The sequence below is a fragment of the Thunnus maccoyii genome, chromosome 3, assembly GCF_910596095.1.
Source record: "Thunnus maccoyii chromosome 3, fThuMac1.1, whole genome shotgun sequence".
NCBI lineage: Eukaryota > Metazoa > Chordata > Actinopteri > Scombriformes > Scombridae > Thunnus > Thunnus maccoyii.
Window position 1 is genome coordinate 2,606,335 of NC_056535.1, and position 15,702 is coordinate 2,622,036.

At 40.2% G+C, this 15,702-nt stretch overlaps 1 protein-coding gene across 2 annotated transcripts in view; it reads left to right on the forward strand.

Moving 5' to 3' along the window:
- The window catches only part of cntn2 (contactin 2), a 73,229-nt gene that overhangs the window by 42,874 nt on the left and 14,653 nt on the right, over positions 1–15,702 (forward strand). For both annotated transcript variants that reach the window (XM_042406909.1, XM_042406907.1), the window contains exons 3-15: positions 58–199; positions 1,276–1,451; positions 1,702–1,797; positions 2,422–2,634; positions 3,409–3,511; positions 3,722–3,903; positions 4,012–4,148; positions 5,006–5,135; positions 5,995–6,145; positions 11,504–11,631; positions 12,682–12,857; positions 14,893–15,013; positions 15,281–15,439. In XM_042406909.1, the coding sequence (XP_042262843.1) occupies positions 58–199; positions 1,276–1,451; positions 1,702–1,797; positions 2,422–2,634; positions 3,409–3,511; positions 3,722–3,903; positions 4,012–4,148; positions 5,006–5,135; positions 5,995–6,145; positions 11,504–11,631; positions 12,682–12,857; positions 14,893–15,013; positions 15,281–15,439 (1,914 nt within the window). The remainder of the gene's footprint in view (positions 1–57; positions 200–1,275; positions 1,452–1,701; positions 1,798–2,421; positions 2,635–3,408; positions 3,512–3,721; positions 3,904–4,011; positions 4,149–5,005; positions 5,136–5,994; positions 6,146–11,503; positions 11,632–12,681; positions 12,858–14,892; positions 15,014–15,280; positions 15,440–15,702) is intronic.

Here is a 15,702-nt window from a genome sequence, read left to right on the forward strand (position 1 = left end):
ACTTTTGGCACAGGCTTGGTGTGTGATACATGTTTTATTAAAAAATGTTGTTTCCAGGTGGAGATGTGTGTGTGTCGGGTCATGACAGCGGGCCAGTGTTTGAAGAACAGCCAAGAAGTTTAATTTACCCAGAGGGCCTGATTGAAGGGAAGGTGACCCTCAGCTGTCAGGCCAGGGCCAGTCCAGCTGCTTCCTACAGGTGGGTAACACACACACACACACACACACACACACACACACACACACACACACACACACACACACACACACACACGTTGTCATACATCACTTTTGGGGACATTAGCTAGACTTACATTAATTTCCTGGAGACTTACCTTAACCCTAAATCCCAAAAATCAACATTTTACCAATTGGGGACATGAATTTCGTTCCCAGCTGGGCAAGCCGTCCCCAATTCACTGGTTTGACAGTAGAAATTTGTCCCAGAAAGTAGCCTTTGACAAACCCATACACACACACACACCCACACACACACACACACACACACACACACACAGCCGGCCTATGAAGGTTTGTTCTTTAGAGCACTGAACCTCATCCTCAAATGATGTTGAATTTCACAGAGAGCGAAACTAATGGCACATTCAAACACTTCTCACCAACTTGTAAAATTGAAAACTTCAAAGTCTACCACCAGACTTACTCTAAAATTGCTTACAAATTGGTAAATCCCAGCGGATACAGACAAGCTACATGATACCCAAGTTTACAAGTTGTGCCGTTGTACTTCAACAAATGAAGGAAAATTGGAAAACAATGTACTGTACTAGTCTAATGGTAAATATCAAAAAATAACTTTCATTTCTCTGTGACTTTAATTAAAAACTTTCCTGGTAGTTTGTTTATGTCAGGTTCACAACTTTGCAGTGGAATTTTTCATTGTCCACTTCATGTAAAGATTGTAACTGTGATATTTCCTGACCTTGGTGTGTGTGTTTCCTAAACACAGAGACCCAAAAGCTTTTGAACTGACCTTGTCATCCTGTATTCTCTTATTTATATGTGGTAATGCAAGTGACAGAAATCACCTGCAGCCTTCAACAGTGTCAGTGTTTTCTCACATATCAGAAGTTGATCATGTAAATGAATTAATTAAGAGAATGTCCACAACTGCGCATCATGGGTCAGGGTTAGTCAGTGTTTCTTGTTTTATAGCTGTAGTTTCTGATGTCCTCATGATTGTTTAATTTTTTATGTATTTTTTTTTTATTTGATGTTCTCATCATTTTGCCCCTGCTCTGTTTTTTCTTGCAGATGGCTTGTGAATGGCACAGAGGTCCCGCTGGGTTTTGACCTGCGTTACACTCTGGTGGCCGGGAACCTGGTGATCACCAGCCCTGAGCCTAATCGAGACACAGGCTCTTATCAGTGCCTGGCCATCAACCGCTGTGGCACCATCATCAGCCAAGCAGCTAACCTCAAATTTGGCTGTGAGTGAGAAAAGGCCTCAACCTTTTGATCTGTTAGAGCTGCCTGAGTGGCAGAGATACTAGAAGACATAAAACAGTCGATATTAATTTACAAGATGTACTTCACATGAACTCTCCACAAATGTGAATATTTTGTTTAATACTAAATGTGTATTCTGTCTGCCTCTGTAAAGATCTGTGTATGTGAGTAATCGTTTTTTCTTGTATTTCCTTCTCTTTTTCTATTTTACACCTTTGCCTCTTTCTTCAGACCTTCATGATTTCCCTCCAGACAGCAGGAGTCCTCAGACAGCATATGAAGGCATAGGAACTTTCCTAGCGTGCCAGCCACCCCCACATTACCCAGGTATCCCCTCTTCTTCAGGGTTCCCTCACATCCTGGAAAACCTGGAACATTTTAGACATTTTTTTTTTTTTTTAATGAGAGAAACTGTTAAATAACCTAGAAAATAATGTGCTGTCAGCTAGAAATTGTTTTCTTTCACTGAGAACAATCTCTCTTAAAGGACAGGTTCACAATTTTTCAAGCTTCATATTAGCTTCTGATAAACTTTTAAATACATTTTTACACAGAAGGAGGACTGTGGATTTTGTCCCCCATCACTTCCATTGTAAGTGCATTATGAAGGGATCTTCTAATGGTCAGTATGAACAGGAGGAATGATTATGGCAAGAAAAACCTATTTCAAAGCTCATCTGGACACCTGACTGTTATTTTAAGACAGACTTGAAAATTATCCTTTAAAACCTGCAACAGCCAGCAACAGACAGGACAAGTTCACAGTCAAGAGCTGGTCAGAGTGAGTTGAATTCGCTAAAGTTTTAGAAGATTAGATGAAACAATTTCACATTAAATGGACTCTGCTTACTATAAGCTGAACTCAGAGCTCTAGCAGAATGGTATGTAGTACAACCCAGTAAATTCCAACTAGATTACTGCTTAACTTGCACCAATCTTTCCCCTCCGCAGCTCTGTCCTACCGATGGCTTATCAATGATTTTCCCAACTTCATCAAAAACGACGACGGCCGCTGGTTTGTGTCCCAGGTAACAGGAAACCTGTATGTGGCCAAAGCAGAGCCCAATGACACTGGGAACTACTACTGCTTCACCACCATCAACTTGGACATCAGCACCAAGAGCACCTTCAGCAAGGCCAACCAGCTCACTGTGCTGCCTGATGGTATGAAGGCTTCACTGCTGCATCACTGATCCACTAACAGCCACATGTAGTTGCACTGTGGCTGCATGTAACTGATTTCTAAATATGAAAAAAAAAAAACACAGAACTGAGTTTGCTGTGGGTGTAGGCATGTAGTGATGTTGTACGTGAAAATATATATCAATACAGTAGGCCTGGTTATCTGGATTTAAAATGTTAGTTACCATCATCATAAAAAGAAAGTTCAGTAGCCAGGCCTGTGTTACTGTGCTAATGATAGCCTTTAATAGATACATTGGTGTTCATAACAACAAACGGTGATGATGGTTAACAGACCAGATACAATGCCTTTCTATCTTTTTAAGCATATTTTGACTTAATAATTTCTTTTATTGTTTTTTCTTCTTAACAACCAAATCAACATTGCAGATACCATCTCAATCAAATTTACCAGATGGCCAGACATTGTTACCCAAGCCCTCTGTTTAAGAGTTAAGGCTGATCTTGTTGTTCCTGAAAGCATTTAAAAAGACTGCAGTGTTTGTTACACCTCACAGCATGAACATAGGGATCATGAGTGGCCAGTATTTTCTGAAAAAATCTTGCTCCTAGCCAAAATATCGGACCAAATGAACAGCCAATATCACTAGCAGAGTACATTTCTCTATTGTATATGCTTAAGCAAATAGCAAATACTTGATATTGAGATGTACAGCACAGTACCAGTGCAGGACTCACTCTTAGACCATATGAGATACACAATCTGAATGGAATTAAATTTTTGTTTAACTGTAGCCAGTCCCAGGAAGTCGGCTCCAAATATCAAAGTGCGCTTCCCAGCGGAGACCTACGCCCTCGCAGGACACACCGCCCAGTTAGAGTGCTTCGCCTATGGAAAGTAAGTTTCCAGACTCATGTGTCAGCAGGCTATTTTTGGTAGTTTTAGTACCACTTGTCTAAATCTTTTGCTCTTTCTCTTAAACTTTTTTAATTACTCCTAGCTGTGTCTGGTGACCTTTCACTGTCCTATGTTCTTCCTCCTCTGGTCCCTTTTCCTTCACTTTACCTCTAACTTCCATCCACCCTGTCTCTACTTTTCATCTTACAGTCCTGTCCCGAAACTGCGATGGAGAAAGGTGGATGGATTGATGCCGTCCAAGGCAGGCTCCAGTGCCGAGAGTCCCACCCTCATCCTGCCAGACCTCTCCTTCGATGATGAGGGTGTTTACGAGTGTGAAGCCTACAACTCAGAGGGAAGTGATACATACCAGGGACGCATCAGCGTGCAAGGTGATAAGATATTCTTTTATTTTGCAGCAAAGCACATATCATCATATTCTTCTTTTCATGTCTTGTGTTTTTCCCTGCATGTGTGGTTTTTCTTGTCCTGTTCTCCAGCTCAGCCAGAGTGGCTGCAGGTGATGAGCGACTCAGAGGTGGAGATCAGTTCAGAGCTGCACTGGAGTTGTGTGGCTGCTGGTAAACCACGACCCTCCGTACGCTGGCTACGCAACGGACAGCCACTCACTACACAGGTAACACAGAATACAGTCACTGTAGTGTAGTGTTGATGTCTAATGTTCTTGATGTCCTTCAGTGTAGAGGGAATATCTTCACCCCGAGAAAGTCAACTCCATCAAATTAGAGAATATATTAAATCCTGAAAAGGTCAGGGTTGCTACCATTTCTCATTAAAGTAGAGTGGATATATCTACACAAAGGAAGTCAACTTCTCCTCTACTTCTTATTAAAGTAGAAGGAATACTGTAGTAGTGTTTCTCATGCTGATGTGAAAGGTTCTCATCCATCTTTTGCTCAATAAAGTCAAAGTCAAGGGAAACTTCCACTCAGAGAAAGTTATTTTTACCCCCCCATGATCATCTGGGGGGTAAAATGGTAATTTTTTAGTTTGTGTGTTTGGTTTGGTTTGTTCATGTTGGTTTAACAAGAACACCTCTGTTTGTTTCCAAACAGTCTTAGATATTATATTTAATATTCAGTCTGTGTTCTCACTCCATTCTGAATAGTCTGTGTCATGGCCTGTAAGTAAACTTTCCATCGCCAATTCCCCATCATATGTCACCAAATACAGAAGTCATCTGATGATATTACCCTTTAATGAATCAGCCTCTGACAGTCAGACTTTTTGAAATTATTAATGAGAGCTTTGATAGCATTTGGACCAAACTTCAGGCAGTTCATGTATCTGCTCAGCATGAAAACCCACACTGAAGAAATCTACAGCAGCAACAAATGGCAGACTCTCAGGATAATGAGATGAATGACATGTGTAGTACTTGGTATTTAACTTTTAGCAGACTCAATAAAAACTTTCAGTCAATGTACCACTTTTTCACTCCACGACCACATACTGTCTCCCTGACCTCCCCAGGACCGAGTGGAGGTGAACGGAGCTCGTCTTAAGATCAGTAACCTGGCCCTGGAGGATTCTGGGATGTACCAGTGTGTGGCTGAGAACAAGCATGGCACCATTTACTCAACCTCTGAGCTCAGAGTCCAAGGTAGGAGAAGAGTTCCTAATGACTACTGGTACCTTGATTAGATACTGACCTCAAACAGCCACCTTGTTTTCGGGGTGCCATGCCATTGGTCCGATGGCCCATTAGTCCGAAACCCCAATAGTTCAAAAAATTTCCCATTGGACCAAAATCCCATTAGTCTGATGGCCCATTATCCCAAAAACAAAAGCCCACTGCTCTGAAGACTCATTGCTCCAAGAATACAAACTCTCTATTACAAGTGATCTATGTGCAAGTGATCATTTTAACCCAAACCATGACCATGTAAATTAACATATCAAACAGACTTTTCACAATTCACTCAGTTCTTCTGATAAATTTGTCATCATGTTTCACAAAGCAGAACTCTGATTTAATGAAATCACATGTTATAAAAATTGTGTGGATGTGCTGCCTGAGTGGTGGTGTTTAAGAATGTCAAACAGTAATGTTACACATCTTACTTTAGAACTGTTTAAGTTAAACATCAGCCGAAATGAAAATACTTTCTTTACGAGTTATACAAAGTCATATGTTGTGATTTATGTTATGATTTATACGTTATCTGTTAAATTGAGCAATATATTAACGGAGTGGAAAGTAGTAAGGCCAGCAGACACTGAACTCCAACTCCAGAGTGTGTATTTTCAGAGCAACAGGCTTTCAGAACTGTTTGCTTTTGTTTTTGGGAGAACAGGCTGTTGAACTATTGGCTTTAAGTCCAATGGGACATTTTTCAAACCTTTTGGGTTCCGGAATAATGAGCCTTCGGACCAATGGACAGTCCCCGTTTACTACTCCCTGCTGCTGCAGCTGTTGTTGTTCTGACTCCATCCCTCCATCCTTCCTCCTGTCCTTCCAGTTGAGGCTCCAGACTTCAGGTTGAATCCTGTACGGAAACTGATCCCAGCAGCCAGAGGGGGGCGGGTGATGATCGAGTGTCGCCCTCGAGCTGCCCCAAAGCCCAGCCTGTTCTGGAGTCGTGGAACGGAGCTGCTCACCAACAGCAGCAGGTATTTGACATGAGTGACCTTAGTTGATTATGAAACTGTAGCACAGTGCAGGTGCTTTGCATTAAAAACAGCATCATATTACTGTTACAGAGAATTATGGATAGTTAGTTTTTAGCAGATACAGATTGTTGCACAGTGTATAACTTTAGCCTGAGGCCATTACTTGCTTTGCATTGTAACTGTTCTCTGTCAGGGATTTTGATACACACAAGGCACAATAATGTATAGTATTACAGTGATCTTACTCAACAATGTAGCAAGAAAAAAATGAGGATGATAAAACTAACACACATTCAAATTATTAAACAATTCAGATATTCTGAGAGCAGAATAGCTCTGTATTAAGAACATTTGTAAAGCTTGCATCAGAGCTTTCCTTTGGATGGTTCCAAATTGTTATTATATGTTGTAAATCATATATAAAATATGTATATAGCCATAATAATAATGTTCCATGTGTTTGTAGCTTTGGTGTTTTGTATAATCCAGCTTTATATTGCAGAAAACCATTAAAAATGACTGATCGGCTTGAGACATTTCTCAATAGTTTCACACAAAGAATCTAATAGCTTTAATACACCACTTCTGTGGTCCAAAAGCATGAAAAAACATATTTCTATGTATGCATGAAATACATTTCTCTCTAATTGATATTCTCTCATCACCAGCCAACTTGGGGTCTTGTGGCTTTTCTGTATGAAGTTTGCATGTTTGCTCTGTGCCTGGTGGGTTTCCTCCTGTTTCCTCTCACAGTCGAGTCATATGCAGAGTAGGTAATCTGGTCACTCTGAAGGCTGGGTTATGCTTGAAAAAAAATTAGGTGGTACCACGTTTTGTCAGACCACAGTGAGGCAAGTGTTAATAGCTTTTCTGACCAGTCACATTTGAAGGCAAAGTGAAAAGCTGTCAGTCATAGAGAGGGAGGAGAAGTGATAATCGTTTAATATGGGGATAACGATTTATATTTTCAGACGGTCTCCCTTGGAAGGTATCCACAGTGTTGTACACTTAGAAAGTGACAGAAATAGTTATGTAAAGAATGACAAAAGAGAGCTTGAGAGAGAAGTTCCAACCCTGCTTACTTTCTCACATCAGCACAGCTGGCCAATCACTGTGTGAAGGAGGTGTGAATGTTGGATGTTGGATTTCAGACTTGGGAAGGGAAAGGTGTGGGGGGAGTGGAGGTCCCAGAAACTGTTCAACCATCTGACAAGCACTTCTGATGAACCATAATGGCAGCTTAATGACTATTACTCATGGGTGTGAATGTGACTAAATGGTTGTCAGATAGATCTGTCCAATGTGTATGCTTCCTTCTCATCCAGTGTGAGCTGGGAGAGCCTCCAGATCCTGAACAGGATAAGTGGGAAGCATTTCATCATACAGTTCACAGCTTTTTTCTTTCATACAAGTGGGAACAAATAGTTGTCACAGAAATATATGATCATACTGTATGTGTGCAGATCATGGTGAATAAGAGGGCTATGCTTCTTATTCTGACTTGAGGCCGTTATGCCAAGGTCAACTGTGTTCATCACAATATTACACTATGATGAGAATGTTTTTGATTGAATTACACATTAAATTGTTATCAATGTCTATAATTTACTTACCAGTATACACTTTACAAATCTCCCAGTAGGTTAATCATTGCCTCTGGCTCACTCAGCTCCAGGCAAACATTAAAAATTGTAACTTTCCACTTTTGCGTTAGTTTTGAGCGAGGTAACAACAAAGACGTCAGCATTCAGAACCACGAGTAAGTTTCTGCACAACCAGAGAGATAGTGAGAAGCAGCTCATTAAAAAAACACACCAACTTTTACCTCATGTCAGCTGTTGAAAGATTCATTACTTGGAGTTGAGATCAAACACAACTTCCCACATTGCCATATATGTATGGCAGAATTTATTACTGTTGATTTCATCAGATTCTGTCCTAGATGCATGAAGAGTCTGTAACCTGGGCGTTTGTGTTTTTGTCATATTGATTCTCAGATGAAGAAAAACATCAAAGTTTAGGATAAACACACACTGGAGAGGAGAGAATACATACTGTATAATATGTAATGAGAGTTACAGTGCAAGTCTTCCATTCAAAGGTTTTTCAGTCCTTCGTCCACCTCATCTTAACGTTGATCCACATGTGATTTCCTACTTGTCTGCTAGAGGGGTCAGGAGACCTTCTACTACATGTCATCCTTTTTACTCACCCACTCCTTTAGTTTACATAATCAGTTTGTGTGATTGGCAGCGTCTGACTAACAGTCGCTTCATGCCATCCTCCTTTCACCCAAACACATCACTCATTCAGTGCTAAAACAGCCAAGTGGGTGTTAAAACCACAGAGCTAAGACGAGTAGCTGTGTAAGTAATTCTTATTGTTACATTTCAGTTATGAGTGAACATGAGATTTGCAGTAATTAGCTCTGTTTAATGACATTTGGGAGCCTAGCTTAATTTCAGTTTCATTCAGTTTCTCATTTTTTAAAGTCATCCTCTACCTGCATCAAAATGGTTCTGATAATTTATTCACCAATATTTTGCTGAGATGTAGGGACACAGCTTAACAAGAGTCCAACAGGGCAAGCAAAACACAAGTGGCCAGGTAAATAGACAGGTTTAAAATGAACCTCTGTTTAGACCAGTTATCTAAGCCAATTATTTGTCAGTGAAGCTGAAAGTGAAACACAAAGCTGCATTCTAACTTTCCACTGCACCGTGAAACACCATGTGTGCATAAATGGAGCAAAGCCTGGAAGCAAATTCAGGTAGAAAACTCGAGTTTCCTACACATGGGTGACAAAGAAAGGAGAAATCAATATGCAGTGTGTTGCATTATTATACTGTGTCTAGTCTCATATAGTATTAATCAGCCCCAGCTCTACCCCAGCATCAGTCTGAAGGCTCTGATTCTTGTCTCCTAAATTGCGGGTTAAGTTTCTTTTTGTCACTCCCCCCAGTCTCTCTTAAGTGTATGCTGCAGAGAGTCACAAAGTCAGTTATAACACCAAACATTAATTGCTCATAGTTTGTATTTACATATGAATATAACAATTAGGATTTCTTTTTGGTTTAGAAAACCAAGCACAGTGCACACAGCGCGTAGGTGGGAGGTTCAGTCAAATGAAGCAGCACCAAGCAAGTTGTTGGTATTTTGGTGGAAACTGGGTCTTAGATGTTGCTTTGAGAAAAGATGTCTCACAACCCACAGCTGTTTCTGGCACAAAGTTACTCAGCTGCCAATCTGGTGATTTTACCATCAAGAGCCAACTAAAAACTTGGAGTAAATGCATGCTTCAAATATAAATGAATGTTTTTAATTTAACTTTCTCTATCCAGTAGATACATTTTAATCATCATCAAAAAATACAGTTTATTGTGGTTAAAGCAGGAAAGTCAGTAAATCTGTCAGTCTGCACTGATCTATGAATGAATATGAGTCATTTGTATGAAAAACTCAGATTTTTGAAGTGCTGCACCAGAGTACAGTGCTACTAGCAGGCTAGCTGTGCTTCCCTCTGGTCCCGGCTCTCTGTGTAGATCCAACCAGAGCACGGAGCCCCAGTTTGTTATTCAGGTTAAAGTAGGAAGAAGCAGTGGGTCTGTCAGGCAGCTGAGTGAAGTTGAGCCTGCGGAGGAAGCACCAGAACCATCAGGGTGAAATCAATCAATCAATCAATCAATTTTTATTTATATAGCGCCATATCACAACAAAAGACATCTCAAGGCACTTTTCACATAGAGCAGGTCAAGACCGTACTCTTTAATTTACAGAGACCCAACAATTCCCCCATGAGCAAGCACTTGGCGACAGCGGTAAGGAAAAACTCCCCTTTAACGGGTAGAAACCTCAAGCAGAACCCGGCTCTTGGTGGGCGGCCATCTGCTTTGACCGGTTGGGTTGAGAGAGAGAAAGAGAGAGGGAAAGGGGAAGGAGGGAAACTGCTGCTGTTGTTCAGCTGCACAGATAGGAAACACCTTAGCTGACAGGATGTACCACTCTGTTTGAAAAAACTTCTTTTTGGATTGTAACAGTGGTTGGAAACCAGCGTATTAGGTGCATTACCGCCACCTTCTACTTCAGCATGTGGACCAGATATTAAATCCTACACATTAATCCTGTCTGTCAAATAAACTCAAAGAAAACTACTGCTCCACCCACTTAGCAGGTTCATTAAAGTTTTAATGCTGAGCTCCTGAACGCCAGTCTTCCTAAGTTCTTCCTTTATATATTGTCTTTCTTGATCACACTTAGTACAATCTATGATGGCATTTGTAAATGTCTCCTCAGCCAGGTGGAAAAACACATGTGCATATATTGGCGTTGGCAGTTGGCCAAAACGAGTTGGGAAATATCGGCATATTGGCAAAAAATCCATCATCGTGCATCCCTAATCGTAACTAATGATATGACAAATGATAAACATCAAAGTATATTCTTATTTTTGCAAATAGTAGGTTGACAAAACAATTCCAACTCAAGATCTTACTAGCCTTTTCCCTGATTCAACTGTATCATACGGTCCTCATCAGCGGATGGAGTTTTGGGACTTCTCGTCTGTCTTTGCTGAAAAGTTAAGCATCAAAGATCATTCTTTAAAGTGATAAGGATGAAATCATAATAGAGTTGAGTTTGTCATCAAATCCATCTGATGAAGCTTGTGTGATATAGCTGAAAGCTCCGGGATAAGCTGATAAGTGGAACTTGGGTTGGGATTGTTTGTGAGGATAGCAATGATAATGGTTAAATCTGTAAAACTCAGACTTATGTGGGAAAAAAACTGAACTTTTTAAGGCATAGTTTTAGCTAAAGTGGTTATTAGTACAGCAGCAGTGTGAAGGTTAGAGCAGTGTGCCTGTGGCTGCAATCAGCACACGAACTGGATATATGTGGGTGGGAAAGTGAATGTATAACATTACCTTCCAGGGTGAGTGTGTGGAGCTGGATTAATGTGAAGCAGGATGCAGCTGGAATGAATGATTGAAGGTTAAAACATGCAGGGGACATTTACCTCGAAAGTGTGCATCATAACTTCCATTGCTACACCGCATACATGAGCACCCACACACAGAGCGTGGACGCAATAACAGGAACACCAATACAGTACAACACAATTCAAGACAGTAAAGCTACAACAAATATTGCATTTGTGATGCCCATAATGTTCTTCTCTTGTCAAGAATCTGTCATCGCTGATTATATTTAAAGTCATAGTTTGTGATGTTATATCATGTATTACCTGAGAGTTATTTCCATTAATTTCCCCAACTCCTGACATGCACTGACCTGGTAGAGGTACTGTAGTCAGTCAGCTGCAGGCTCTCTTGACCCTCCGGATGTTTGGTGTTTTCTCAGGGTGACAGTAACTCCAGATGGAATCTTATGGATCCACAACATCAGCAGGGCAGATGAAGGGAAATACACCTGCTTTGCTGAGAACTATCTGGGCAAAGCCAACAGCACCGGACACCTGTCTGTCAGAGGTACACACACACACACACACGCATGCAATATTAAAATGCCAAATATACTATATGTTTGAGGTAGTTTTGAAACATGTTCACTGCAAAGCATCAGAGACTTTTGCTACAAGAAATACTGGCTGGGAGCTTAATCAGCTGAGTGCGCTTGGTCTGCTACACCCAGTGGACCCAAAGGAGACCATGGCCCTGCCTAGAGCTGCGCTGGAGAGGAAACATCAAAAGCTGTGCAACAGGACGTGGAAGCGAAGCAAGTGCAGAGGAGTGCAAGCTAGGCTGACTGTTAACCCATACAAACTGGCAGTTCCAACAATCATGTTGCCAAATGTTCTCTGGACAGCAAAATGGGATTATATAACTCCCCCATCAGTGCTGGTCAGTCGTTGACATGCAAGAGCTGTCTACATCAAACTGACACATGTACTTTTCTCTCTAAATGCACTTTAATGCACTATTCTGCTAACTGCTTGTTCTTTTTTTGTTTTTAATCTCCTGGAATTTAAATGTTTTTATCAATTTTTTGAAGGGAATTTTTAGATACAGTATATCTTTATCCTTACTGTTGTTGTTGCACTGCTGTGGGAGGAACAGCATCTTGTTTTTTTGTGTATGCAAATACACAAGAAAATGACAATAAACTAAATCTCGAATCTTGAAATGTTTGTTTATGTTATGTGGTCTGTAAAAAAATGACAGTGGGCTGATATATTACTGTCAGATTATATAAACTCTCAAATATCATATCAGTATTAGCCTCAGAAATCCAGTATCAGTCCGGCTACATCAGCACAAATTGTTTCTCAGTGGGTAAAGATTAAGAAGGCGTAATATATGTTTTAAATGAGATTATTTTCTAATTCCTAATATCAGATCTTCTCATCTGTTGTTACACTAATAAAAACAACTTTCATTTTCATATAAACTGGACTTTCTCTTAATTTTAGATGCCTTTCTTCTCTCTTTCTATATTTTAAGACATTTTATCAAGCCAAGAAAATCCTCACCCCTGCTACTAGCTTTGATTTCAACTAGTCATGTGTCTGAACCACACAGATGCCACGAAGATCACTCTTGCTCCTTCCAATGCTGACATCAACCAGGGTGAGAATGTGACGCTGCAGTGTCATGCCTCCCACGACCCCACCATGGACCTGACCTTCACCTGGGCCCTCAACGGGGTCCTGCTGGACCTGGAGGATCCTGCTGGGCCATACCACCGGGTGGAGGGGGTGAGTCCTGGGATGCATGGTGGATAGCTTTGTGAAAATTGTTGTTAGGATGATACTTTGATGTGCAGGAATAGAAGAGCCTGTCTGAACTGAAACACTGTGGTGTGATTATAAAGTAGACCTTTGTTAGTCTTGTGGTAAAAGAGAGGGACAGAGACCACTGATAGTTGAAGCTGTGATTCACTCTCATTAGTTCCATCTAGACTTCAGAACATCAAACAACAAATGAGACAGTTGACCATTAGCAGAATTCACTTGAGCTTTGTGTTGTTAGTGTTTGATGATTGATGATGATTCTCAAAATACAGACTTTCTGTCATTTTGATCAAAGGTTTTCTATCCGACTTTACTGAGGAGAATAAACACAGAGAGGATTTTTGCAATTAAATGTGTCCATTGACCTTTTACTCTTTCCACTAAAGCAAAAGGAGTTCTTTTTGCTTCTGCTGTTTGCTTTGAAAGCAGTTCAGCAGTTTTCCAATGAGGTGGCAATTACAAATCCCTTTTCTGATTTGAATAGTTTCGTTCAATTCAGTATGAACGTTTGTTGTCATTGACAATGTGGTTTGTTTTTTAAAGCTAAGCAATCAAATCACCATTCATAATGCTGTGACACAGGGATGAGAATATTCTATAGTTTTCTAGATTCCATGAAAAGACCAAAAGCAACAATGTTTCTGTCTGTCTCTCAATACTCTCTGACTTCTCAATCTCGGGTCACAGATATATACTTTAGTTTCTTAAAACAGTTGGCTACTGTAGTTTTCAACAAATATTACTCAGACAGGAGGAAATAGTGCATTTGTAGGGGACTATTTTCAGCTGCAGATTCATCCACTTTGATGTTCTAGTGAATTTCTGGCAGCAGGACGGTGTGTTTGAGACTGAGTCAATATAAACTACAGAGTGTGAGTTCATGGTAATGAAGGAACATGTCACCCAGTGCAGCAGTGTGGCTCATTGATGTATTTTTTATTGTTTTTAGATAACAACGGAGGTGTATGGCACAGAGGAATAATATATATCAAGCTTTGGATTCAAACACAATACTTGTTAGTAGATCAGTTCATCGTTGGTTTGGGTCTGCTGCACGTGTAATGTGTTGAAAAAATATGAATATCACTTATCCTCAAAGGCTTCTGGCTGTTTTCAGCTCAATTCAGTCTGATGCTGGTTCAAACTGTTTAATTTGATTCAGTAATAAACAAGGTCAATGTCAGCACTGTTTCTAAGGTTATCTAATCTAATCTATCTGCAGCAGAGTTATTGGATCATGACGTTTCTAATATACTGTATATCACTGCTGAGCTGGTAGTTTAAGTGAGGTGAGCTCCAGCACAGTAGCTACTGTTTAAGTCACTGATGATTCAATTCAGCTGGAGGATCTGGTGTTGTCATGTACCAGTAGAGTCTGCTCTTCTCACCTCTGGTTTTACTTTATTAATATGGTAATAATTCTTCACCTGTATGTATTCGCTGGAGCTCTAGTACCAAATGTAAATGCTGTTGTAGGGACATTACCAAAGTAGACAACAGAGGTCCCAGCTATTTCTTACACAGCAAAACAAAAGGCACCATACAACTATACTATATGCAAGATATTTTTGAACTATAATGAGTTAATTTCAGTGCAGCAAGTTAAATATTTCATGGTACCCAAGCACAAGGCCAGAGAGAAATAAGCTGCTAAATGAGATTAACTATCCATTTCATGTTCCTGCTCCTTTATGTCTGAATGTTTAATGAAAGTCGATATGATAAGACGCTGCTATTAGCTGGTTGTGGGTCAAGCTGAAAATGAGTTCCAGTAAGCTAATTACTGTCAGCACTATAAAGTCCGGCTGCAGTGTTTGATGCTTTTGTACAGTGTATTTAAGTTAATACATTTAGGATGACGGTACCATTCTATGGAAACAAGGAAACATTTTCCTTGTGTTGTTTTACAGTGTTACAGTGTAACCTGCTTTATTTTACTTCCCTCCTTCTCTGTCATGGTGTCTTATTTTTCTCTCTCTCTCTGTCTGTGCCCCTCCAGAAAGAAACCATTGGTGATCTGTTAATTGTGAATGCTCAGCTGAGTCAGGCAGGGATGTACACCTGCACAGCTCAGACTGTGGTGGACAGTGCCTCAGCTTCAGCCAAACTGGTGGTTCGAGGTAAGATGTATCAGAGCTGTTTCAACAGTGACATGAAAACAGACACAACAAGGAAACACTTATGCAATTGTACAACATACAGGGAGAAAGATTATAAACAGAAGTTAATGTAAAAGCAAAGAAGATGAGATATTGTTGATTCCAGCTGTTTTTAATGTGGCAGATTCAGCAGCAATTGGAAAAAAAATTGCAGGCATTCGTCTGTTTTTACCATCTTTTTTAGAAATGATGTGCCAAACCGTAACAATTCTGTGTTGTTGTGTTCAGGCCCCCCAGGACCTCCCGGAGGTTTACTGGTGAAGAACGTTGCTGAGACGTCAGTGGAGCTCAGGTGGAGTCGTGGCTACGATAACCACAGTCCCATCGGCAAATATGTCATCATGGGCCGATCTTCACTCTCATCAGAGTGGAAGAAGATGAGGACAGGTGTGTGTATGAATAGAACTGAAACAATCTGTCCATCAATAAAAAATTAATCAGTCATCTTTTAATCATGTAAAGCATTTTTACAGTATTTTCAAATGTGAAGACCTTGTCAGACTAAATAAGTACTTTGAAATCTTTGCTTTGAGTCCTGGAAATTTGTTATGAACATTTTGTCATTATTTTTGCTATTTTAGAGACTAAAACGATGGAATAATTAAACAAAACATAGATTGATATTGATGATTTGCATATCTTTGTGTGTA